At 44.0% G+C, this 27822-nt stretch overlaps 1 protein-coding gene across 7 annotated transcripts in view; it reads left to right on the forward strand.

Annotated features, from left to right (window-relative positions):
• The window catches only part of ICA1 (islet cell autoantigen 1), a 230009-nt gene that overhangs the window by 135587 nt on the left and 66600 nt on the right, over nt 1–27822 (forward strand). For 3 of the 7 annotated variants that reach the window (XM_069211715.1, XM_069211712.1, XM_069211713.1), the window contains one exon: nt 10435–10536. The exons of the other annotated variants lie outside the window; for them this stretch is intronic. In XM_069211715.1, coding sequence (XP_069067816.1) covers nt 10435–10536 — 102 coding nt within the window. The remainder of the gene's footprint in view (nt 1–10434; nt 10537–27822) is intronic. 7 annotated transcript variants of the gene reach the window in all.

The following is a 27822-nucleotide window of genomic DNA, read 5'->3' on the forward strand; positions in this document are numbered from 1 at the left end:
CTTCATGACTGAGCAGTTTCTTCCGCAGACAGACTGAGGTACCAGTAATGTCTCAGTGGCTCAGACCTGTTAGATTTTGGAAAGCATACCTCGCTTTTGTAATAAACTCTTTATCCAGTAAAAGCATCTTATTTTACTTGACTTCTGTTGCAAGTTATTCTACCGTCTCATACTTCAGAACCAACTGGGGTGGTTCTCCTTTCAAATGTCCTTTCCAGACTGTCCACCACACACATCGTTTTTTGTAGTGAAGATGGCTTTCACTCCAGGATAATCTCCAGCCTCTAGCACCCACAACACAAGCACAAAGAGGTGTGACATTTTTGGACTTGTCCTGTTGTCAGCCTAACTGAAAGTGTGATCAAAGAAGACAAGAGACTTGGCTTCAACTAACAGCCCCCTTCATCTTGCACTATAGAATCAGCAGTTCCACTCCTTACCTCTACCAACTACCAAAAGGCAGTGCTTTAGGAAGTCTAATCAGCAGCCCCTTACAAAGTCTTCATTGAATTTCCAAAGGCAGCCCAGTCCCCATCTGCCTCGCTGGATCTCCATCCTCCAGTCACAGAAATGCACTTTCACTGTCTTGTGTAGTTGTGTTCACCCTCCCATCTTGTGCTATGTCAAACCAAACACCTCACATTTATAATTAGTACTGTGAGCCAAGCAAGAGGATGAACATTAGATAACATCTGTTTCAGCATTTTCAATGTTTGTATTTGTCACCCTTTTCATTTACTTAGACTGCCATGATCTTGACGTTGCCTTTTCCTTTAAGCACATTCTAAAGCTCTAAATATTTCAATACATATGTGTTCAGCCATTACTTTTCGCTTTCAGCCCTTGAGCGGATCAGCTGACGTGGCTTGAGAGGTGGTCTTCTAGTAGCCTAGCAGAGAATAGACTGTTTGCCTGTTTCTAGTGCCTAACAAAAAAAAACTGTTATAGTCCTATATTCACATACAATAATGTTTCTTTCTACAGACTTGAATGCTCAAATTGCATGCTATCTCAAAAAGATCCTCTATAGCCCTAAATTCTGGCCTGCAAAGCTGATCTTTACTTAAAACTTCTGATTGTCACATCTCTCTTTTTTTTTTCTTCTTTTGAGTGACCCTCTCCATCTGTTCCATCCTCTTCATGCCACCACTCTCTGGGCACGATCTGCCCTGTCCCATGCATGTTTGCCTTAATTAATCTCCATTATTGTATTTCTGCGAGCTGCATATAACTCATTTACAACATTGCAACCTCTCCTCCTCTTAAAGTAGTACCCCTGCAGCCTAACAGTGTAATCTGCTGTAGCTCATCTGTCAATTCCACTATCATCTGTATAAGCTCACATGCCCCCAGTAATGAGAACAACGGACCCTACTCATTTAATCGATCACAAAGAAACTGGAGTAAATGCATTAAGTGATTTTCCTGGCCACACAATACTGATCCCAAATGCAAAAATAAGTATTTATATTAGACTAACCATTCACTTGGGTTCAAGAACAGCGTGCTACATGTCCGAAAAGTGTTTCAGCACCTCGGCATGGGTAGTAATCACTACATAAATACAATAAGCAGGTGTTTTTTTCACAAACTTGATATTTGTTGGTCTATGTCAGTGGTTCCCAACCTGTGGTCCGGGGACCCCTAGGGGTCCGCGAAGCCTTCTCAGGGGGTCCACGAGAGCCTAGAAAATTAAAAAATATAAACAAATATTCCTAAATTAGGTCCCCAGATTCCAGTAATGACCTAGGCGGGGGTCCCTGGATTTCCATGATGATTCAGTGGGGATCCCTGGGCTCCATTAATGTTAAAGTGGGGGTCCACAGAAATCAAAAGGTTGGGAACCACTGGTCTATATTGTTTATATTCACATCCAAAATAATGAAAAATGTGAAGTAGAAGACCTGTTTTGCTCTTTTACTAGTCTGGGAAAAATTATATTCAGAATCCAAACTATCTCCTGTCTCTAAATCTCTAAACACACACCAGTGTGAGATAGCCTCATATTCCCAGATATTAGCAAAGACTTGACAATGTTTGGCATCAGTTGGTATTGTGGTTTTGTGTGATTTGCTCTGCTTTAATGGTTGTATTAGCTTTCAGCAGTTTCTGTCTGCTTTGGGGATTATAAAACTGATTTTCTAGGTGTTTACAACTACCTTTCTGCTTAATGCCTCTTAAAAGGAGGGTTACTTCCAACTCAGAAGAATTTGCTAATGTTTTTAACTTTTGGAGCTTCAGTCAACTTTCAGGATTTTAAAAATGATTGTTCAGTTTTTTTACAGCTACTCTCCTTCTTCATGTCTCATGTAAGCATAAGCAGGGGATGCCTCCAGTACATGAGATGAAGAGACAACTTTTTTAATGATAAATAAATGAAGGCTTTATTATGAGTAATTATTGGTTCTAGAAGAGGATGATCAATTTAGTGTAATAAATGAGAGAACTATTTGGGATCGCTGATCCCACAGACTATTAAGCCAAAGCTGCTCCAAGGACGCTGAGGCTAATCAGTCCCACCCGAAGCAAAGGATCCACCGGTGCCTGTGCACAAGGCTGCATTGTCACTGAAACTTTAATTGAATTTGAAGTTAAATCCCACCTTGAGGCCCCGGTCGACAGTCTGATCAGAGGACATGGAGGCTCCAGTTCACAAAACATCCAGCAAGAACTAGATGCCAGGTGCAAGCGCCCGTTCATTCACTCACCAAAGATGCCTCCAAAGGTATCTTGAGAACCCCAAGATGAGACTGACTGATGAGGAACCTTTCTTCCTCTGAGCCAACACCAAAGAACAAGAAAGTCAGTCACTAGCCCTCTTCCACAACGCCCACCTCTACTTCCACCATCACTCCCATCTTCTCTGCCATGCCTGCACACAACATCCTCTCTGCCTCAACCAGAGGTGTCAAGGTGTCCCTTCATTCCTACTCTGTGTAAGGCACTCCATATTCTACGGTTTCACCCCGGTAGAAACTCCAGGTGATCCTGACTTAGACCACTACCCTATAAAGGCATCACCCTGCCCATTGCCAGTGCCTTCGCTTTGTGGTAATGGACCACACTATCAATTCAGAGTAATTCCTTTTGAGGTCACTATGGTTCCAAGGTTGTTCACAAAGAGACTGCACAGTTGTGAAGGGGGCATTCATGTCTTTCCCCCTATGTTTTGCTTCACTAATGACCAAGCTTAAACCCTCTTGCACTGACAAAAAATCTCTGGAATGCGCCTCGTAGTCCAAAGAAGATATTTATTATTTCACTATGCAAGGTTCCTAAAAGGAGATTAGCATGCTGAAAGCACACTTTCAAAAATGGTCACAGCAATGAAAGAAAATAATATACAGATTATTCTCCACTGCACTATAGACAGCAAATATATGTATCTATTTTATAATGCAAAGCAAATAATGAATTAAAAATATTCATCACTATGAGAAAAGGGTATCACTGCTTCATGTCCCTCCTATCCAGCACCAGATCACCAGATCCCAGAATTGATCGAGGAGAGAGAGAGATCAATTATCCTCACAGGAAGGATGGCACACACCAGCGTCCTGGATGTGCCTGAGATCCGCAAACTCTTTCTATCCCCGGTCCATCTGGTCTCGGCCTCTTATACTTTGAACAAACATGAGAGGAAAAGTCTAGAACCTCCCTCTCCCTGCAGAAGTTTATGTATTCAAAAAAATGCTGATTGCTTTAGGCCTGCTTTGAAAATAACACGTTGGGACTTGGCCACAATCCCAAGGTGCCAATTCAAAACAAGACCGTCCCTGCTGTCTGAGTACATTCTTATCAGCGTAAGCCCTTGGTGGGAAAAAACACAAAGAATAAAAACGTGCACATTGTACAATGTGGAAAACTACTTGCAGCTTTTAACGTGGCAGTGGCTAATGCAAAAATAAAGTCAATAGGCAAAATGAAGCTGGTGGTCACTCATGTGACAGTGTAGTGTTAGGCTAAGTGCAACGTGGAATCAGTTGTCAAAACTCGCATATTATATTCCATCGTTTTGACCAGTGACTCATACCCTATAGTCGTAAAATCAACTTCTCTTTTTTTTTTCTTTAAAAAAAAAACCTTACAAGCAAATTAGGCATGCATTGTGCACAGCAACATAACAAAATGACAAGAGCAATCACTATAAAGCAATGGAATTGATATTATAAACAGTTAAACCAGGCACACCTACAATAAAGACTGAAGCATATATATTCTGATTGGGGTAATAACTAATTGAATAGTGTCTCTAGGATAACGAGTTGGTATAGAATTAGATGGAAACATCATGAGTCCTAATCATGTGAAGGTACACGGTCCACCTGTAGGGATTGCTGGAATGTAAGTAAAAGTGAGGTTTCCATACGAGAATAGTCAGCCAACTGGCAACTTAAACATGCTTAATGTGACTGGCAGCAGTCATAAGGTGATAACAAGCCATGTTGTTTGTTCCATGAGAATTGAAATCAAACCGGTTACTAAAATATCCATGGTACTCTGCATTATTCCTGTGCAGAACTTTGATTTGTGAAGCACAATTAGCGCCAAATGGATCCATAGGTTTTGCCCTTTAAAAGCAGCAGGGGTGTTGCGCAACGTAATTGATCAATCAGGGTCAGGTTGGGGGTGCTGTTCCACCTGACCGCACACGCCCGAAGGGAGACCACACGGCACACTCAGGGTCAGAAGCAAGTCGTAGTATGATCTGTAAAAGAAACATTTGTCAGCTCAAATATGATCCCCTTTTCCTTTCCTTGTTTTATGATCAGCAGGACATTAGGGCCTTGGCTATAATTTCCGCAGGTTCTGGAGGGCCATTTGGGAATTCCACCCACACCTTAGCATCAGGGTTTTTGTCAGTTGAACCAAAACCTCCTTTTCCTTGTACTGTCAGGGCTAGGACAGTCCCCTTCCTCACCAATCCTCCATACACTGGACTTATGACAAGTTGGGTCATTTTGTAAGCATGTAGGTCAAGACCTGCAGATTCTGGTGTGGCTCTAAGGAGCTGAAGCTATAGGTTTTATTTCCCAGTACACAATGGTGTTGGTGGCCACATGTGGCTGTATCAGGGTTAACCTTTGCATCAGGGCAGTTTCAGCATTTTGTAATGGTCTGTTATTCAGAATCTGGAGGGCTTCAGTTAAATGCTCCCTCCAGATTTTCAAAGTCTCATCAGATAATTTTTTAGTCGAAAACCCCAGGGACACTCCTGTTCTTCTCTGCGTTTGCCACCTGCTCCAATCTACATATTATCCCTGGATAGTTACATGCAGCACAACGTCTCCTTCCTGCGCTGTCCACAAGTCTAAAGCCTGTTGAATGATTTCTTTTCCCAAATCAAAAGCACACTGCTGCACTTCACCCCATTCAAACTCATGTTTTTATTTCTTGTCACTTTGTACCAAAGGGTTAAGATTTTACTCAGATGAGGGGCATGCTGTCTCCAAAAATCAAACTATCCCATAAATCACTGTGGGCCTGATTGCAACTTTGGAGGAGGTGTTAATCCGTCCCAAAAGTGACTGTAAAGTGATGGATTTACCACCAGCCGTATTACGAGTCCATTATATCCTATGGAACTCGTAATACGGCTGGTGGTATATCCGTCACATTTGGGACGGATTAACACCTCCTCCAAAGTTGTAATTGGGCCCTGTGTCTCTTGCTTAATGCGAGAAGTAACAAACTCCAAAATCTTTTGTTTTACCTGTAGCAACATCTCTCCATGTCCTGGCCACATTTTACTTAGCAAAAACTCTGTGAATATATCATTAACATCCTTAACTTCTTGCTGGGTTTTATCTTTTAAAGAATGCATTTGAACTCCTCCCAAAAACTGTGGACTACTCTGTATTTTTCGTCTAAATATTGGCTGTGCATGAACTAAGTTCTGCTCATGTAGCTCACACTGGCCCTCACCTTTTGTAACCTCCTTATTACTGGAATGTGAAAAATCAGAATTCCCTGTGACAGCTTGGTAGATATCAGCCTTGTCTTATAATTACTTATTCTGACAAAACAGTATAGGTACCGTTTTTCTTGTGTTAAACTGTTTCTTTAACCTCTTATTTTGATATTCTAACTGTTTACCTCTCTCCTGCATTTTTCTGTAAGCAGACAAAAGTATCCAAACCCTCCTATCAAGAACAAAAGGGTCATCGTTCTGTTCAAAAAGCACCTTTTTTAAACAAATAAGTACAGTTATTAATTCTATTTTATCCAAGCACCCATCCCAAAACTTAGAAAGTCCTGATAAACAAGAGAACACATTTGCCAAGACACCAGAAGGCATTTTAATTTCACATGCATTTTCAGAAACGGTTTGCGTGCTTCCTTTAATTCTGTGAATAAAAACATATTTTCATTTTTAAATCGTACACTTTCAACTTCCAACCTCCTGCGGCAAAATGTTTTGCTTCACTAATGACCAAGCTGAAACACTCATCCACTGACAAAAATCTCTGGAATGTGCTTCTTAGTCCAAAGAAGACATTTATTATTTCACTACGCAAGGTTCCTAAAAGGAGATTTGCATGCTGAAAGCACACGTTCAAAAATGGTCACAGCAGTGAAATGAAAGAATGTACAAATGATTCTCCACTGCAATATACACAGCAAAAATATGTATCTATAATATAATGCAAAGCAAATAATGAATTAAAAAATGTGCATCACCATGAGAAAAGAGCATCACTGCTTCATCTCCCTCCTATTCAGCATCAGATCGGCAGATCCCAGAATTGATCGAGGAGAGAGAGATCAATTATCCTCACAGGAAGGTTGGCACACTCCAGCGTCCTGGATGTGCCTGAGATCTGCAAACACTCTCTGTCCCCGGTCCATCTAGTCTCGGCCTCTTATGCTTTGAACAAACAAGAGAGGAAAAGTCTAGAACCTCCCTCTCCCTGCAGAAGTTTATTTAAAAAATGCTGATTGCTTTAGGCCTGCCTTGAAAATAACACGTCTGGACTTGGCCACAATCCCAAGGTGCCAGTTCAAAACAAGACCGTCCCTGCCGTCTGAGTACATTCTTATCAGCCTAAGCCCTTGGTGGGGAAAAAACACGAAGAATAAAAACATGTGCTCATTGTTCAATGTGGAAAACTACTGGCAGCTTTTAACGTGGCAGTGGCTGATGCTACATTAAAGTCAATAGTCAAAATGAAGCTAGTGGTCACTAATTTGATGGTGTAGTGCTAGGCTAAGTGCAAAGTGCAGTCAGTGGTCAAAACTCACATATCATTACACCCTGCCTCAACGATTGGCTGATCAAGAGAAGCAGCAGGCTACAGTGTCCAGTCCATACACAGACAACAGTTTGCTTGCTCCACTGCCTAAATTTTATTATAACGCTACCACATCTTATATCCAACGCAGCACATCCAGTCCCTCTTAGGTGCTATGTTGAATGCAGTTACTGAGAAACCAGCATAGAGTGGCAGCCTTTCAGCAGCTGCACAGCTGCTACCGTTTTTTGTTGTTGTTGTTTTTTATTATCCAATCATCAATAGTGTGTGGGTTTCTCACATGATTTGAACTTATGTGATGACTGCACCAGGATGAACATGACGTCCATCTGAGATCACAAGGCTAAGCGCTATGTCTCTGAACCCGGTCAAAGTGTACAAGGGCTGGTCTCGCTCAAAGTGGGGGAGAAAACATGTTCTCACGCTAAAGGCTGTTCTTGATAAAGAGCCTCTTCGCATTACAGCTCTTCAGGTAAATCAAACTCCAAGAAAAAAAACACAGAAGCTAAAATGTGTCTCCACTTCATCTCACCACTCTTGTCAGGAGAAGTCACATGGACATCAGGGTGGCTCCTGATCTCGGTCCCAGTCTCCTGCCATGGAACCAATTCCTCCAGTTTGTCCTGATCTAGCCCAGATTTTCAGGTCCATCTGTGACTCCACAGTAGGTGGAAGCCTTCAAAGAGACATGTTGCGCATGTTTGGCACCCTTTTACGGAATGATCCGTCTCCAACGCAGTCTGTGCCTCTTGACCGCTTTACTGGCATGCCTCGACTTCAGGGCTGACACCCACCCAACTTCACATCCACCCAACTTCCCACCAAACGCCAAGATTATCACTTGTTCCTCTTGCATCAACACTAATGTCACTGGCACCAGCGGAAGAACCGATTGTCGTATGAGACTATGAATCTAATCCTCCATTGCCTCAGTTGAAGTCGTGTCCTACTCAACCCAAGGGACCATTTGGTTCAACTTCATTTGGATTGAGATGCCACTCTACCTTAACCAGGACAAATGCCTTTCGATTCAGAGCTCCAGCATGAAGGGTTTGATGGAGATGACGAGTTCTAATACTATGAGAAAATTCAGGTGACTCAACCTCTATGTGTCTTAAGCCATAAAACCATATACATTTTTTGTTTTTCCAGCACTCCTTAATTTAGTGCAACCTACTTATGCCTTTTTCCACCTTGACACATTCATTTAAGACCATGTTCTCCTTTTATTTATTTTTTTGTAACCAAGTAAGAAATGCCCTATTTTGTCGGGATATCTATTCATGTATTTATTTATAATTCAGTAACTCTAAGCACAAAGTCATTTAACAAATTAAAACAAAACACATTTCATCCTAAAGTATTCGCAATGCATTTGAAAGCATGCTCATCCCTTACCACAGTCTATTAAACCTGGACCCCACACGCCCTGTCTCAGTTTTGCCGGCTGCATGCAAAAGGCAACTTACAGTGTAATACACCATTCCTTATGGCATGCACCTTGTGTCTGCAGAGAGGACGGGCAACAGCACAGCAATAACAGCATTGGCCATAATCACAATAACACATATTAGTCTTATCTGCTCGCAGCAAAGATGAAAAGAATGTTGGTGTCCCTCATCTAGAAGAGAGTAATGTATATATGTTGGGCCCAGTGTTGTGAAAAGATTACACCAGAATATCGAGTCAATAGTGGAACCCTGTAAAACAAGTGTAAATCGCGGGTGAGGCGTTACCTCTGTACCCATCTGGTAAAAATAATCAAGGTACAAATTGTGTGATTCACCAGATCAATCAGAGTTAATGGAAAATCATGCTATAAACCAGGGATCTTAATGTGGTTAATGATATTCAAGACATGTTGATATTGAGATCTGAAGTGTCTGCAACTTAAAGACCCAACACTGCTCTCTTTTTTTAGTATTATTATTATTAATAAGGTTGCAGTGAAAATAGGTGTGCTTTTGGCAATAAAGAGATTCTCAGCGGTAGACCACCAAATGTCATTTTCACTGTGTCTTGCTGTGAAAAAATGGAACATTAGTTTGGTTCAAATTTGCAGCGTGTATTGCTGCGGTGTTTCAGAATGCTTTACGAATGGTCATTCCTTTATATGTTAAGCTACATTGATTACCTTCAACCTTACATCATGTTTCTAAATGAAAGTTTTAGGTTCATTAAATCTTCCTGTTATCATACACTATGTCTGTCTTGCATAACTTTTCCAACAGAAGCATTTCAAAAGATACATGATAATTTTTGTATGATCAGCAGTAGAGAGCTTAATTGTTTTTCTTTACCTGCATTAGGATATGGTAAACTGTGTAATATTGTTGTAGTTTCTACATCTTAAGCACAGATATATTCTTTTCTGTGTCTGATGTCCATATGCTATGGCGAGGTCAAAACTATGGCTCACCCGCAAGGAATTCAGATTTGACCTTGTTTTGTACAATAAAGTCATGAATACTTCTAGGCAACTGTTCGGTATGAGTGTACTTCCCTTTTGATTATGTGATGGTTGTGTGGCAGGGCTCTGTTTTAGCACCTTTTACATTAACAAATTGGAGAGGGCACTTGCAGATAAGCCACTGTTCCTCCTAAGTTGAGCAGCACCACCCTTCTATGATACCCTACTTAATTCATGTATTTCTAATGGATTGAGGTTAGGAGGCATGATATATATTTGAAATATATTTATTAGATGAATATGCCGAGCCTACAGACACATTTGACTGAGATTGTCATCATTGGCTCAATTATACCTGGGTTAATGATAAAGTCTTGAGAGGCTAGATTCATGTTATCTTTTGGTACCAAACTTAATTTTGGAATCTGTCTACTCAGCCATGAAGGATTAGGCCTACTAGATTACACACACTTATTTTTATGGATAACAGAGGTCTCTCTGTGCCCTAGATATCTTGTTCTGTCAGCTACGATGTTGACATTTGGTGCCATACCAATAGCAAGGTTTTGCAAGTGAAGGAGTAGCATTTATTGTGTTTCCCAACAGTACTTTCTTGTTTGTGATCCTTTTTTTTAGGTTTGGCGTTAGCCAAGATCTTTGATTTTAAAAACCTGTATGTATAATTCACTTATTTTAAGGTTCTTTTAGCCATCTGTCTTCATCCATTGGTCTGTTGGTGTGTCATTCATATTTTGCTTCCACCCACTACAGCATTCAGCATGGGGCAGGGTGTCAGCCCACTTCAGCCACTGGATAACTTCATTTTGAGTGACTGCATTTTGCCCTTTCACAAGGAGCACATCTGCCCTCAAGGTAGTTCTCTTCAGTGCCAGCGTTTTTGCTTTTACTTGATTACGTTAGTGTTGCCTTTGTGTTTAGAGCCTGATGTGATAGTAGGATGTTCTTGTTGCTTTCAATGTGAGCACAGGGCACATTCCAGCATTGCCAGTTCCTGTCTCCTCCTAACGCTGTTGTAAATTCCTATTGAAATGGCCTTTGTTTATCTGACTGTTGGTATTTCACAACATACTAGCTTCTGTCCATTTGAAACTGTTCTTTATAAATATAACCTATTTTCAGTATGCACACAATGAGGTGCATTTATAACTGCACTCCTGTAGGTCATGATGGTATGTATCTTAATTTAGGACTACAGTTATACTCGTAAAGCAATGTAGTCTGTGTGTCCTGCTTCAGTGACTTTCTAGTTTGCTTTCAGTGCTCTTGTATATTGCACTTATATACACATTTACCTATTATATTACCAATTGAGCCTTTGTCATTCATTCCAATTTGCTGCCCTATATGTCTATGGCTATCAGTTTGTCTATCAGTGTATCTATCTCTGCAACCCTTTATATGTACCTCTTGGTCCACTTGTCGGCCTGTGTGTCTGTCTCTCTCTCTCTCTCTTTGTCTGGCTATAAGTGCAACTCTATCAATCCATCTGGGCAATCCTCTCTATGGCTGCAACTTTCATTTTCTATGGAAAACCTCTACATAGAGATGTCCAATCATACCTGCCTATCTCTCTATGAAAAATTATCTAACTCTACAACCCTCCTTCTCTGTCTGTACAGGCCTCTCCATGCATCTATCTTTTTTATCCTCTATTCTGTAATAAAGATTTACAAAAACATAACAAAAAAGCATTAGCAAAGGCAAGAGATTGGCTTCCAAAGTCAGAACGATTGGCTTTTTAGATCAGGTGCGTGCCTAGTCCTTTTGATTTTACTAAAATTGTCTGTATGGCAAAGTTATACGATTTTTCAGCCAAACAGTACCCCTTAGTCTATTGTTGTCATTCACATTTTTCTTGTACCCATTTCAGCATCCATCATGGAGCAGTGGGGCAGCCTACTTCAGCCATTGGCTGACTTCATTGTGAGTTTTGGCTGCTCATTCACAAGGAGTACATCCACAGACGAAGCAGTTCCATTGTTTGTCAGGGGCTACTATTGAAATGTGTGCTTTTTTTAGATTAAAAAATATTTTTACTCTTAACCAATGTTTTTTTCAGTTTAGTGAGGGCCTGCCAACAATAATGTTCTACAAAAACCATGATCTAATACAACAATAATTGAAAAAGCCAAAAGGCTGGTGGCCAGTTGTTTTGTGTTAGTAAAATATTGCAGTGCTGTTATTATATTGTCTATAAATATGTAAGTGCTGCTGTTCTTACCAGGGAGGTGCTTTAGAATTGAATATGCTTTTATTAGTTATACTGAAACTATTGTTGTTTTCTGATATATGTATGACTGTTTCTATGACATTGTCTAATAAATTACTTATGAAGATGATGAAACACCAGAATACTTTGTCGGAGGATTCATTTGCCTTAGGAAGCCAAATGTTTGGAAAAACAGAGCATCTGGTGTCTTGATTTAAACTTTGACATCTCTTCAGGAAGTATACAGGAATATCGTAGAGAAATTAGGCTTAAAAGTACCTCAAGTTTGTTCCTGCACACCTTACAGTAATCCCGTATTAGATGCCTGGTTGTTTCTGTTTCAGTAGTCCTCTTTATTTCTGGTAATTTGTCTTGTCTACACAGAAATGGAAGTTCCTTTATGAAGACAATGACGGCAGTTAGGTAGTGCTAGCCAAACAGAGATGAAGAGCAAGGGAGATGCCATCATACTGCCACAAGCATGCATGCCATCATACTGCCACAAGCATACACAAGACTCTTCTGGGATGCTGCAGTAGAATGCTGTGGCTAAACCCACTGCCCAAAGTGCGTCACTGTTGCCTCATTTAGGATACCAAAGAAGGATGGCAGGAACACTAGCAGGCACACTGGCCCCTCAGTATAACATCTAAAGTGGGTGGACCATTTGGGAAGTCGAGGAGAATGTAGCCTGAACAATGAAGAAAGAGCACTGGACAGAAGAGTGGGGGCTGATATTTAATATCAGAAGAACTGATGCACTGGAGGAAAGGCCGGGCATCTGTGATTAGCAAAACGTTACACAAATGAAGGCTTGGAGAGTTCCCAGCAGATCTGATAAGCACAACCTAGTGTTGTGCCTGATTGGTTTATAATTACATTTGTTGTTGCTATAAACAGTGCACACCAGTAACAAAATGGGCACTTCTGAAGTGCTTCCCCATCAGTACACCACAGAAATAGCATCAAGGAAATAACTTCCAAAGCTCTACTTGAGATTGCTGGCCCACAGCATCTTCCTCAAGCTACAGTTGCATTTCTGCAAATGAGTTGGAATTTGCATGTACTACACACTCATTGTTTGGATGGAAGTCACTGAATAAGATGCTAAAATACTTGCTGCAACAACTAAATTCCAAATTATGCCTTTTTAAACTGGGAAACTTGAAACTACTCCGTTGGGATAAACCGTGGTTATTCAGATTTTCTTCAGTGTTCAGCTATGGATTACATTAGTTTTACCTTATTTTGCACTGCATTTACGGCTGTGGCAGGGCTGAGAACTTCCACGTTATATTTCCTCTGTGCTAACTTTAATTACTACTGCATTTGCAGTACAATCTGCTTTGTTTTAAAATACAGAACAAAGCAAGTTATTGGGAACAGGCAAATGTATCAGTTCTCAGTCTAATACTTCAGCATGCTTTTCTTGCCAAATTCTTCCCAAGATAAGATCATTGCGAGGTGAGAGTTTTTTGCTTACAATACTGAGCATAAAAGGTACTTTCAATGTGAGTCTACCTGTGAGTGTCTGCTAGATACTTCCAACTGCAGATTGCTAACCTTTTGAATATCCACAGGTGCCGGACTGAATCAACAGAAATCTTCCAGAAATGCTACAGCACTAGTGTACACTGGTAGATGGTGGTGTGTATCGCTCCACTGTGACGCCATACCACTCCAGAAATGACGCAGCAGAACCACATATAAGTGGTGAGACTGTGTGCTGACATTAGTTGCTTTCTTTCCGCACCTTTCTATGTGGATCCAAAGCTCTGCTTTCATCTTGTCGATCTTCCTGTGACTCCAGAAATATTTTCAGTGTGCTAGGGTACAGTGTCCCCACCAAGAACGACAGGATTCAAACTGTGCAAGACTGCAGGAAGCAGATGTTGGTCATTGAACCCACACAAGCTTTGCCTTTTGTACTTGGGCTTGGGGCATGACCATAAGTCATGCAACAAATGTGCCCTCATGCATTCTAGCTGATCCAGAATCAGAAAGAAAGCTTTACGACACTGAACATAAGAAAGAGGTCCCAGTTGAAGTAGCGGTACCTTTCCCGTTCTAGGTCGATCATGATCACAAGAATGCTCCTACAAAAAGTCCCCTTCCTGCTCAAAGCCTATCTATACATCTAGCCACAAGTGCAAGAAGGCCAAGTGGGACTCTGCCCCACCCCACAACACACGAAATCTACAGAAAAGGAGCCAGAACGTCATGATAAATATCGCTGATTGCTCCTGGACCTGAATTAATACCTCCACTGGTCCTGGGCCCCCATGAGTATTTCTGGCTACTGTCGACCTTGCCTCAAATATCAGCCTTCAAAGAGGCCAGGCAGCAGACTCTTATGAGATTACTGTTCCCCAGGATTTCCTTTGGGCCTCACAAGTCCACCCCAAAGCACTCTGCCCCCTCCTGTCTCCCCTACCAGACCCACACCCAATCCGGTACGGACATCTACTCCAAAGCCAAGGTCCACATTGGTTCCTTCCATACTGACTCCATCGCTGCTGCTGGATGATTCAGCTCCTCTGCTGGTCTCTGACCGTGAACTTATGTTGGCCCACTCAAGGCCTATATTGCACTAAAGCTATTGTATTAACAGAAATTCTTCAACCACGTCCAGCTTCAGCTGAACCTTTTTATTGTGGGTTAATCAAGCCTTTACTGATGCTCATCTGGCTTCAAGTCCAAGCCAAACCCATGACCACAAATCGATCCTGACATGTGACTAGGTGACCTAAACCTGATCCTGGTGACTTGAGCTTCCCTACCAAGAACACTACACTGAGGAGCTAATAATTCAAGCTTCAACAAGTAAGGTCAATCCATATTCTTTACTGAACAATCCTCCGGGTAGGTAATAAAAAAGACTGATTTTAGAAAGAGATTATTTTTTTGGCTAGTCTAGCAGTTTGTGTCTTTGGTAGGTAAACCCATACTTTCCCAGCTGGAAATCCATCACATCAGACAGGTGTTTCTACAGATTTTCAAAGGGGCTATGCCTTGCTCTTTCATGTTACTGCCTCGTTCTCAGGAAGGATGTAGACCTCAGGCCTATTTTGGACCTCCCTCTCCCCCTGACCTCACCCCATTGCCTTTCCTAGGGAGGATATGTTCAAAATGCTCCCTCTGTGCCAGATCCTGCCTACTAATGATGCAGAGGACTGGATGTCGTATTTGGACTAGCTGGACATGTATTTCCATATAGCTGTCCTGCAGTCCTACGGGTGTTACCTGCAGTTCACGGTAGGACAGGAACACTTTCAATGTATTGTGCTCCTCTTCAGCCTTACTTTGGCCCCTTGGTGTTCATAAAGTGTCAGTGTTTGCTGCCCATCTTTGGAGGTCAGAAGGATGCATATTCCCATTCTTTGACTCATTAATGAAGGTGGGCGCGCCACAATCAGTTGTAGACTACCTCCGGATAATGGGCAAACTCCTCACATTGTTGAAATTGACCACCAACAAGCTGAAGTCACACACAGACAGTTCCATTAATCGGGAACATTCTGGGCATAGAGGCGTTCTCAGCCATTCCTCTGCTGCAGTCTGTCCAAGATATATAGGGTATGATCCTGATGTTTCATGGTCAGTCCTGGGTTTCAACGGGGATGACTGTGAGGCTTCTTGGTCCTCTGGCCTCATGGCCTAAGGTGGCACATGCAGGCCCTTTATCAGAGCTTCCTCTCACACTTTATTAAGAGCCCAAAGAAGATGACCAGGCTGCAGTGGTTTTTCATCGATGTCAACCTGACCTGTGGCAGCTTTCTCTTTTCCCTCTCTTCTCCCCCAGAGTTCAAGACTCATGACTGCTCAGGCCCATCTGGAAGAGGTGGAAATCCATGGCCTCTGGCAGAGAGAACCCTCTACATCGTTTTTCTGCAGTTCCGGGTTATCCATCTGGCCTTGAAACCCCTTCTGTTGCCCATGAATGGAAGGCGGGTGCAGGTCCTCACAAACATCACGACCACCATGTGATACTGCAACAGGCAGGGTGGAGTGGGGTGGGGTGGGGTCATGACCCTGTACCAGGATCAGTACCAGCAGAACATAATCTTCAGTCACCTAGCAGGTTTCCTGAATGTCACAGGGGGCCAATTGGGCAAGTATTACCTCACCGACCATGATTATCATCTCTATCCTGAAATCATGCAGAACATGTTCAGTCAACGGGACATGCCATGGCTAGATCTATTTTTATTTGCAATTGTTTAGAATGGCCAGTGTCAACTATTCTGCGCATTGGAGTTTCCTTCAGGATGCTTGTTAGGAGACTCAGTCGGACTGCAATGGAAGGAGGGACTCATGTATACCTTTCCACCACTACCTGTCCTGAGTTCTGAAGAAGATCAATACTGTCTGGGGCTTAAGTCATTTACGTCACCACGGACTGACCCAAATGAATGTGGTGCCCAGAGCTCCCGAGCATCCGTATTTGTCCTTTATGACTTGTTGTCTGGACAGCAGGTCAGGCCCCTACATCTGAGTCTCCACACTTACACCTCCATGAGTGAAGATTGAGCAGTGGCAACCACCTGCAGGCTGACTCTTCTACCAAGTTGATGTAGACAGGGGAAAAAATGATAACTTTGTGTGGTGCTCAAAACACCGACCCCTTGAAAGCCAAGCATTTTTATGTTCTTTTGTTTGTTCTTTTGATAGCCCAACACGGCCGTGCGGTGGCACACTTAAAGGTTATTTATCTGCCCTTTTGGCCTTTCTATGTTGAACTGACCAACTGCTTTTAAGTCCCTGGTTGTTATGTCGTTTATAAAATGTTTGACCCACGTGTATTTTATGCCTCTGTGGGACCTGAACTTAGTCTTAACGTTTTTCACATGTGCACCCTCTGGGGTTTTAATTGAAACACTTTTCCTACAGAAGGGCAGAAGGATATCTGGAACTGAGAGACTTGGCTATCATTTGAGAGCTAGAAATCAAATAAAAGGATTGTTTGTTCTATATTTCCTGACAATAAATCACATAAAAAGGATTAGCAATTTTACATTTCTTTGACGGGGCCCATCTAATAATGCTAAATATCTTCACAGTCGCAGCCTAAAGCTACCCCTATGGCATTCAGAAAAACAGCCATATGTACATTAGGAATCGGAACCTCTTGGTTGTCCACACCTTATAGGGAGTCATGCCTCAGTTTTCTCCTGCAGTCTCTGTCCCCTTGACTTTGGGGAGGGGGGGGTGATGTAACGTTCCTGTTCTTGGATATGGCGGTGAGTGTTGTCCAGTAGCAGGCTTCTGCTGCAGGGAAGAACCAGCTATTCCAGGTGCCCCTCTAGGCATGGGCCATACCTTCCAGCACAGACCACTAGTTGGACTCACTCTGGCATCTTACTGAGAAAAATCACTTAAGTGAGTCCTCTGCTTGCTGTGCCACAGTTTAATTTGTTTTTCTATGTAACGCTTGATAGCATACTTCAGCTATTTTGTTAGAATTCTGTACAATAGATGTTAATAGTACCTTACTAATATTACTATAATGTTAATATTAATATAATGTTAAATTCAATTACATAAAGTTAATATTATTATAATGTCAATATTCCCTTTTTTATTACCTAATATTAATTTACAAGTACTCAATTTGCCCATTCGGAACGAAGGCCCAGTCGTCTTTGCTGTGAGTTAAACTCATGACTTGCAATTCTCAAATAGGTCAATGGTGACTCCTAAACTCACTGAGTGTAGGAAAGTACCATCTTGCCTGGCATGTTACCCCCATTTTTCACTGTATATATGTTGTTTTAGTTGTATGTGTCACTGGGAGCCTGGTAACCCAGGGCCCCAGTGCTCATAAGTGTGCCTGAATGTGTTACCTGTGTAGTGACTAACTGTCTCACTGAGGCTCTGCTAATCAGAACCTCAGTGGTTATGCTCTCTCATTTATTTCCAAATTGTCACTAACAGGCTAGTGACCATTTTTACCAATTTACATTGGCTTACTGAAACACCCTTATAATTCCCTAGTATATGGTACTGAGGTACCCAGGGTATTGGGGTTCCAGGAGATCCCTATGGGCTGCAGCATTTCTTTTGCCACCCATAGGGAGCTCTGACAATTCTTACACAGGCCTGCCACTGCAGCCTGAGTGAAATAACGTCCACGTTATTTCACAGCCATTTTACACTGCACTTAAGTAACTTATAAGTCACCTATATGTCTAACCTTTACCTGGTAAAGGTTAGGTGCAAAGTTACTTAGTGTGTGAGCACCCTGGCACTAGCCAAGGGGCCCCCACATTGTTCAGAGCCAATTCCCTGAACTTTGTGAGTGCGGGGACACCATTACACGCGTGCACTACATATAGGTCACTACCTATATGTAGCTTCACAATGGTAACTCCGAATATGGCCATGTAACATGTCTATGATCATGGAATTGCCCCCTCTATGCCATCCTGGCATAGTTGGCACAATCCCATGATCCCAGTGGTCTGTAGCACAGACCCTGGTACTGCCAAACTGCCCTTCCTGGGGTTTCACTGCAGCTGCTGCTGCTGCCAACCCCTCAGACAGGCATCTGCCCTCCTGGGGTCCAGCCAGGCCTGGCCCAGGATGGCAGAACAAAGAACTTCCTCTGAGAGAGGGTGTGACACCCTCTCCCTTTGGAAAATGGTGTGAAGGCAGGGGAGGAGTAGCCTCCCCCAGCCTCTGGAAATGCTTTGTTGGGCACAGAGCTGCCCAATTCTGCATAAGCCAGTCTACACCGGTTCAGGGGACCCCTTAGCCCTGCTCTGGCGTGAAACTGGACAAAGGAAAGGGGAGTGACCACTCCCCTGACCTGCACCTCCCCTGGGAGGTGTCCAGAGCTCCTCCAGTGTGCTCCAGACCTCTGCCATCTTGGAAACAGAGGTGCTGCTGGCACACTGGACTGCTCTGAGTGGCCAGTGCCACCAGGTGACGTCAGAGACTCCTTCTGATAGGCTCCTTCAGGTGTTAGTAGCCTATCCTCTCTCCTAAGTAGCCAAACCCTCTTTTCTGGCTATTTAGGGTCTCTGTCTCTGGGGAAACGTTAGATAACGAATGCAAGAGCTCATCCGAGTTCCTCTGCATCTCTCTCTTCACCTTCTGATAAGGAATCGACTGCTGACCGCGCTGGAAGCCTGCAAACCTGCAACATAGTAGCAAAGACGACTACTGCAACTCTGTAGCGCTGATCCTGCCGCCTTCTCAACTGTTTTCCTGCTTGTGCATGCTGTGGGGGTAGTCTGCCTCCTCTCTGCACCAGAAGCTCCGAAGAAATCTCCCGTGGGTCGACGGAATCTTCCCCCTGCAACCGTAGGCACCGAAAAGCTGCATTACCGGTCCCTTGGGTCTCCTCTCAGCACGACGAGCAAGGTCCCTCGAATCCAGCGACTCTGTCCAAGTGACCCCCACAGTCCAGTGACTCTTCAGTCCAAGTTTGGTGGAGGTAAGTCCTTGCCTCACCTCGCTGGGCTGCATTGCTGGGAACCGCGACTTTTGCAGCTACTCCGGCCCCTGTGCACTTCCGGCGGAAATCCTTTGTGCACAGCCAAGCCTGGGTCCACGGCACTCTAACCTGCATTGCACGACTTTCTAAGTTGGTCTCCGGCGACGTGGGACTCCTTTGTGCAACTTCGGCGAGCACCGTTTCACGCATCCTCGTAGTGCCTGTTTCTGGCACTTCTCCGGGTGCTACCGGCTTCAGAGAGGGCTCCTTGTCTTGCTCGACGTCCCCTCTCTCTGCTGGTCCAATTTGCGACCTCCTGGTCCCTCCTGGGCCTCAGCAGCGTCCAAAAACGCTAACCGCACGATTTGCAGCTAGCAAGGCTTGTTGGCGTTCTTTCGGCGGGAAAACACTTCTGCACGACTCTCCACGGCGAGAGGGATCCGTCCACCAAAGGGGAAGTCTCTAGCCATTTTCGTTCCTGCAGAAACCTCAGCTTCTTCTGTCCAGTAGAAGCTTCTTTGCACCCGCAGCTGGCATTTCCTGGGCATTTGCCCATCTCCGACTTGCTTGTGACTTTTGGACTTGGTCCCCTTGTTCCACAGGTACCCTAGATTGGAAATCCACAGTTGTTGCATTGCTGGTTTGTGTCTTTCCTGCATTATTCCTCTAACACGACTTCTTTGTCCTTAGGGGAACTTTAGTGCACTTTGCACTCACTTTTCAGGGTCTTGGGGAGGGTTATTTTTCTAACTCTCACTATTTTCTAATAGTCCCAGCGACCCTCTACAAGGTCACATAGGTTTGGGGTCCATTCGTGGTTCGCATTCCACTTTTGGAGTATATGGTTTGTGTTGCCCCTATCCCTATGTTTCCCCATTGCATCCTATTGTAACTATACATTGTTTGCACTGTTTTCTAAGACTATACTGCATATTTTTGCTATTGTGTATATATATCTTGTGTATATTTCCTATCCTCTCACTGAGGGTACACTCTAAGATACTTTGGCATATTGTCATAAAAATAAAGTACCTTTATTTTTAGTATAACTGTGTATTGTGTTTTCTTATGATATTGTGCATATGACACTAAGTGGTACTGTAGTAGCTTCACACGTCTCCTAGTTCAGCCTAAGCTGCTCTGCTAAGCTACCATTATCTATCAGCCTAAGCTGCTAGACACCCTATACACTAATAAGGGATAACTGGGCCTGGTGCAAGGTGCAAGTACCCCTTGGTACTCACTACAAGCCAGTCCAGCCTCCTACATTGGTTGTGCAGCGGTGGGATAAGTGCTTTGAGACTACTTACCACTCTTGTCATTGTACTTTTCATAAGAGAAAAATATACAAAACAAGGTCAGTGTATATACACATAGCCAAAAAGTTTTGCATTTCCTCTTTTCACTCTTTTCTAAGTGCTGAAAAGTACTTCTATCTTTCTAAAAAGTTCTAAAAAGTTTTTTAAATTTTTTTTCTCTGTCTTTCTAAAAGCTCTGACAAACTTTTTATCTTTTACTATCACTTTAACTCTCTAAAAATGTCTGGCACAGGCCAAAATGTTGAGCTGTCCAAACTTGCATATGATCACCTTAGCTGGAAAGGAGCAAGGAGTCTCTGCATAGAGAGAGGTTTGAGTGTAGGGAAGAATCCTTCCTTAGAACTGTTAATTAACATGCTTAGAGTACAGGATAAGGCCATAAGTGCCCAATCTGTTGAAAAAGTAGCTAATGGTTCTCAATCTGATCCAGGGACTCCCCCAGGAAAAGATTCAGGAAAGAAACTTCTCAGCCTGCCCATTACTAGACAGTCTAGCATAGTTGGTACAGAGGTTGAATCACACCATACTGATGGTGTGCTCTCACATTATACTGTTAGCCAAGCTGTTAGGGTGCCCTCTGAAGGGACAGGTCTCCTTCTGTTCATTCCCATCATACCTCTGTATCTAGAAATGTCCCTCCCACCCACCCTGATGACAGATTGTTAGAAAGGGAACTCAATAGATTGAGAGTGGAACAAACCAGACTGAAGCTTAAAAAGCAACAGCTGGATTTGGATAGACAGTCTTTAGAATTAGAGAAGGAAAGACAGAAGTTGGGTTTAGAAACCCATGGTGGCAGCAGCAGTATTCCCCATAGTCATCCTGCAAAAGAGCATGATTCCAGGAATCTGCACAAGATAGTTCCCCCTTACAAGGAGGGGGATGACATTAACAAGTGGTTTGCTGCACTTGAGAGGGCCTGTGTTGTACAAGATGTCCCTCAAAGGCAGTGGGCTGCTATCCTATGGCTATCATTTAGTGGAAAAGGTAGGGATAGGCTCCTTACTGTGAAAGAAAATGATGCTAATAATTTCCAAGTTCTTAAGAATGCACTCCTGGATGGTTATGGCTTAACCACTGAACAATACAGGATAAAGTTCAGAGAGACCAAAAAGGAGTCTTCACAAGACTGGGTTGATGTCATTGACCATTCATTGAAGGCCTTGGAGGGGTGGTTACATGGCAGTAAAGTTACTGATTATGACAGCCTGTATAACTTGATCCTGAGAGAGCATATTCTTAATAATTGTGTGTCTGATTTGTTGCACCAGTACTTGGTGGACTCTGATCTGACCTCTCCCCAAGAATTGGGAAAGAAGGCAGACAAATGGGTCAGAACAAGGGTGAACAGAAAAGTTCATACAGGGGGTGACAAAGATGGCAACAAAAAGAAGGATGGTAAGTCTTCTGACAAGGGTGGGGACAAATCTAAAAATGAGTCTTCATCAGGCCCACAAAAACACTCTGGTGGGGGTGGTGGGCCCAAATCCTCTTTTAATCAGAACAAGGAAAAGAAACCATGGTGCTATTTATGTAAAATAAAAGGCCATTGGACAACAGATCCTAGTTGTCCAAAGAAAGGCACCAATGCTCCTACCACTACAACCCCTACTGCTACCCCTAGTGTCCCTACTAATAGCAGTGGTGGTGGGAGCAAACCTACTAATAGCCAATCCAAGGGAGTAGCTGGGCTCACTATTGGTAACTTAGTTGGGGTTGGCCTTGTTAGGGAGGCCACAGAGGCTGTGTTAGTCTCTGAGGGGGCTATTGATTTAGCCACCTTAGTTGCTTGTCCCCTTAATATGGATAAGTACAAGCAGCTACCCCTAATAAATGGTGTTGAGGTTCAGGCCTACAGGGACACTGGTGCCAGTGTGACTATGGTCATAGAGAAACTGGTCCACCCTGAACAACACCTACTTGGTCACCAGTACCAAGTAACAGATGCTCACAACAACACACTTAGCCACCCCATGGCTGTTGTTAATCTCAACTGGGGGGGAGTTACTGGTCCAAAGAAAGTTGTGGTAGCCACAGATTTACCTGTAGACTGTCTACTAGGAAATGATTTGGAGACATCAGCTTGGTCAGATGTGGAGTTGGAGGCCCATGCAGCAATGCTGGGCATCCCAGGGCATATTTTTGCTTTGACAAGGGCTCAGGCCAAAAAGCAAAAAGGACAGGGAAGCTTGGATCCTGGAACAATGGACCAAGTGCTCCCTAAAGCTAGGGCTAGTAGAAGCAAACCACTTCCTACTATCCCTCCCTCCCTCTACAGTGGATTCTACTTCTGAGGAAGAAGAATTCCCTCTCTGTGCAGAACCTACACCAGAGGAGCTGGAAGCAGACACTGCTGAGCTTTTGGGTGAAGGGGGGCCTGCCAGAGAGGAGCTGAGTGTGGCACAGCAAACCTGTCCCACATTAGAGGGTCTCAGACAGCAAGCTGTCAAACAGGCTAATGGGGATGTCAGTGACTCTCACAGAGTTTACTGGGAGGACAACCTCTTGTACACTGAGCATAGGGATCCTAAACCTGGAGCTGCCAGGAGATTAGTGATTCCTCAGGAGTACAGAAAGTTCCTCCTAACCCTGGCACATGACATTCCCCTAGCTGGGCACCTGGGTCAAATGAAAACTTGGGACAGACTGGTTCCATTGTTTCATTGGCCTAGGATGTCTGTTGACACAAAGGAATTTTGTAAGTCCTGTGAAACCTGTCAAGCCAGTGGCAAGACAGGTGGCACCCCAAAGGCACCCCTTATCCCACTGCCTGTGGTTGGGGTTCCCTTTGAAAGGGTAGGGGTTGACATAGTTGGCCCCCTTGACCCTCCTACTGCTTCAGGCAATAGGTTTATCTTGGTGGTAGTGGACCATGCCACAAGATATCCTGAAGCTATTCCTTTAAGGACCAATACAGCACCTGCAGTGGCAAAGGCCCTCCTGGGAATATTTTCCAGGGTGGGCTTCCCAAAGGAAGTGGTATCAGACAGGGGAAGCAATTTCATGTCTGCATACTTAAAGGCCATGTGGAAGGAGTGTGGTGTAACGTACAAGTTCACAACACCCTATCATCCACAAACAAATGGACTGGTGGAGAGATTTAATAAAACTCTCAAAGGCATGATTATGGGTCTCCCTGAAAAACTCCGCAGGAGATGGGATATCCTTCTGCCATGCCTCCTTTTTGCCTACAGGGAGGTACCCCAGAAAGGAGTGGGCTTCAGCCCCTTTGAACTTCTTTTTGGACACCCTGTTAGGGGTCCACTCACACTTGTAAAGGAGGGTTGGGAACAACCTTTAAAAGCTCCTAAGCAGGATATTGTGGATTATGTACTTGGCCTCAGATCAAGGATGGCTGAGTACATGAAAAAGGCCAGTAAAAACCTTCAGGCCAGCCAAGAGCTCCAGAAGCAATGGCATGATCAGAAGGCTGTTTTGGTTCAGTACCAACCAGGGCAGAAAGTGTGGGTCTTGGAGCCTGTGGCCCCAAGAGCACTCCAAGATAAATGGAGTGGACCCCACACAATTGTTGAAAAGAAGGGAGAAGTCACCTATTTAGTTGACTTAGGCACTGCCAGGAGTCCCCTTAGGGTGCTCCATGTCAACCGCCTGAAACCCTACTATGACAGGGCTGATCTCACCCTGCTCATGGCAACTGATGAGGGACAGGAAGAAGACAGTGATCCTCTACCTGATCTCTTCTCTTCCACAGAACAAGATGCTCTTGTGGAAGGTGTAGTTTTGGCAGATTGTCTTACTGCTGAGCAGAAAGATAATTGCATAAATCTCCTAGATCAATTCTCTGAACTCTTCTCTACTGTGCCAGGTACCACTTCTTGGTGTGAGCACACTATAGATACTGGAGACAGTTTACCTGTCAAAAGTAAGATCTATAGGCAGCCTGACCATGTCAGGGACTGCATAAAGCAAGAGGTCCAGAAAATGTTCGAACTAGGAGTGGTTGAGCACTCTGACAGTCCACGGGCTTCTCCTGTGGTACTGGTACCAAAACCCCATTCCAAAGATGGAAAGAAGGAAATGCGGTTTTGTGTAGACTATAGAGGTCTCAACTTGGTAACCAAAACTGATGCTCACCCTATACCCAGGGCAGATGAGCTCATAGATACACTGGCATCTGCCAAGTATCTAAGCACTTTTGACTTGACTGCAGGGTATTGGCAGATCAAATTGTCAGAAGATGCTAAACCTAAGACTGCATTTTCAACCATTGGAGGACATTACCAGTTTACTATAATGCCTTTTGGTTTGAAAAATGCACCTGCCACTATTCAGAGGTTGGTGAACACAGTCCTGCAAGGGCTGGAAGCTTTCAGTGCAACATATTTGGACGATATAGCTGTCTTAAGCTCCAGCTGGGATGATCACCTGGTCCACCTATGGAAAGTTTTGGAGGCCATGCAAAAGGCAGGCCTCACTATCAAGGCTTCAAAGTGCCAGATAGGGCAGGGTAAGGTGGTTTATCTGGGACACCTTGTTGGTGGGGAACAGATTGCACCACTTCAGGGGAAAATCCAAACAATTATTGATTGGGTTCCCCCTACCACTCAGACTCAGGTGAGAGCCTTCCTAGGCCTCACTGGGTATTACAGAAGGTTCATTAAGAACTATGGCTCCATTGCAGCCCCTCTTAATGACCTCACATCCAAGAAAATCCCTAAAAGGGTATTATGGACAGCAAACTGTCAGAAAGCTTTTGAGGAGCTGAAGCAGGCCATGTGCTCTGCACCTGTCCTGCCTGAAAAGCCCTTGTTACTCAAAAAAATTCTATGTCCAAGCTGATGCATCTGAATTAGGAGTAGGGGCAGTCCTATCACAACTTAATTCTGAGGGCCAGGATCAACCTGTTGCTTTTATTAGTAGAAGGTTGACCCCTAGAGAAAAGCGTTGGTCTGCCATTGAGAGGGAGGCCTTTGCTGTGGTCTGGGCTCTGAAGAAGTTGAGGCCATACCTGTTTGGCACTCACTTCATTGTTCAGACAGACCACAAACCTCTACTTTGGCTAAAACAAATGAAAGGTGAAAATCCTAAATTGTTGAGGTAGTCCATATCCCTACAGGGAATGGACTATACAGTGGAACATAGACCTGGGAGTAGCCACTCCAATGCAGATGGACTCTCCAGATATTTCCACTTAGACAATGAAGACTCATCAGGTCATGGCTAGTCTTATTGTCCTTCGTTTGGGGGGGGTTGTGTAGGAAAGTACCATCTTGCCTGGCATGTTACCCCCATTTTTCACTGTATATATGTTGTTTTAGTTGTATGTGTCACTGGGACCCTGGTAACCCAGGGCCCCAGTGCTCATAAGTGTGCCTGAATGTGTTACCTGTGTAGTGACTAACTGTCTCACTGAGGCTCTGCTAATCAGAACCTCAGTGGTTATGCTCTCTCATTTATTTCCAAATTGTCACTAACAGGCTAGTGACCATTTTTACCAATTTACATTGGCTTACTGAAACACCCTTATAATTCCCTAGTATATGGTACTGAGGTACCCAGGGTATTGGGGTTCCAGGAGATCCCTATGGGCTGCAGCATTTCTTTTGCCACCCATAGGGAGCTCTGACAATTCTTACACAGGCCTGCCACTGCAGCCTGAGTGAAATAACGTCCACGTTATTTCACAGCCATTTTACACTGCACTTAAGTAACTTATAAGTCACCTATATGTCTAACCTTTACCTGGTAAAGGTTAGGTGCAAAGTTACTTAGTGTGTGAGCACCCTGGCACTAGCCAAGGTGCCCCCACATTGTTCAGAGCCAATTCCCTGAACTTTGTGAGTGCGGGGACACCATTACACGCGTGCACTACATATAAGACGACTACTGCAACTCTGTAACGCTGATCCTGCCACCTTCTCGACTGTTTTCCTGCTTGTGCATGCTGTGGGGGTAGTCTGCCTCCTCTCTGCACCAGAAGCTCCGAAGAAATCTCCCGTGGGTCGACGGAATCTTCCCCCTGCAACCGCAGGCACCAAAAAGCTGCATTACCGGTCCCTTGGGTCTCCTCTCAGCACGACGAGCGAGGTCCCTCGAATCCAGCGACTCTGTCCAAGTGACCCCCACAGTCCAGTGACTCTTCAGTCCAAGTTTGGTGGAGGTAAGTCCTTGCCTCACCTCGCTGGGCTGCATTGCTGGAAACCGCGACTTTTGCAGCTACTCCGGCCCCTGTGCACTTCCGGCGGAAATCCTTTGTGCACAGCCAAGCCTGGGTCCACGGCACTCTAACCTGCATTGCACGACTTTCTAAGTTGGTCTCCGGCGACGTGGGACTCCTTTGTGCAACTTCGGCGAGCACCGTTTCACGCATCCTCGTAGTGCCTGTTTCTGGCACTTCTCCGGGTGCTACCGGCTTCAGAGAGGGCTCCTTGTCTTGCTCGACGTCCCCTCTCTCTGCTGGTCCAATTTGCGACCTCCTGGTCCCTCCTGGGCCTCAGCATCGTCCAAAAACGCTAACCGCACGATTTGCAGCTAGCAAGGCTTGTTGGCGTTCTTTCGGCGGGAAAACACTTCTGCACGACTCTCCACGGCGAGAGGGATCCGTCCACCAAAGGGGAAGTCTCTAGCCCTTTTCGTTCCTGCAGAAACCTCAGCTTCTTCTGTCCAGTAGAAGCTTCTTTGCACCCGCAGCTGGCATTTCCTGGGCATTTGCCCATCTCCGACTTGCTTGTGACTTTTGGACTTGGTCCCCTTGTTCCACAGGTACCCTAGATTGGAAATCCACAGTTGTTGCATTGCTGGTTTGTGTCTTTCCTGCATTATTCCTCTAACACGACTTCTTTGTCCTTAGGGGAACTTTAGTGCACTTTGCACTCACTTTTCAGGGTCTTGGGGAGGGTTATTTTTCTAACTCTCACTATTTTCTAATAGTCCCAGCGACCCTCTACAAGGTCACATAGGTTTGGGGTCCATTCGTGGTTCGCATTCCACTTTTGGAGTATATGGTTTGTGTTGCCCCTATCCCTATGTTTCCCCATTGCATCCTATTGTAACTATACATTGTTTGCACTGTTTTCTAAGACTATACTGCATATTTTTGCTATTGTGTATATATATCTTGTGTATATTTCCTATCCTCTCACTGAGGGTACACTCTAAGATACTTTGGCATATTGTCATAAAAATAAAGTACCTTTATTTTTTGTATAACT

The sequence above is a fragment of the Pleurodeles waltl genome, chromosome 10, assembly GCF_031143425.1.
Source record: "Pleurodeles waltl isolate 20211129_DDA chromosome 10, aPleWal1.hap1.20221129, whole genome shotgun sequence".
In the NCBI taxonomy this organism is placed as follows: domain Eukaryota; kingdom Metazoa; phylum Chordata; class Amphibia; order Caudata; family Salamandridae; genus Pleurodeles; species Pleurodeles waltl.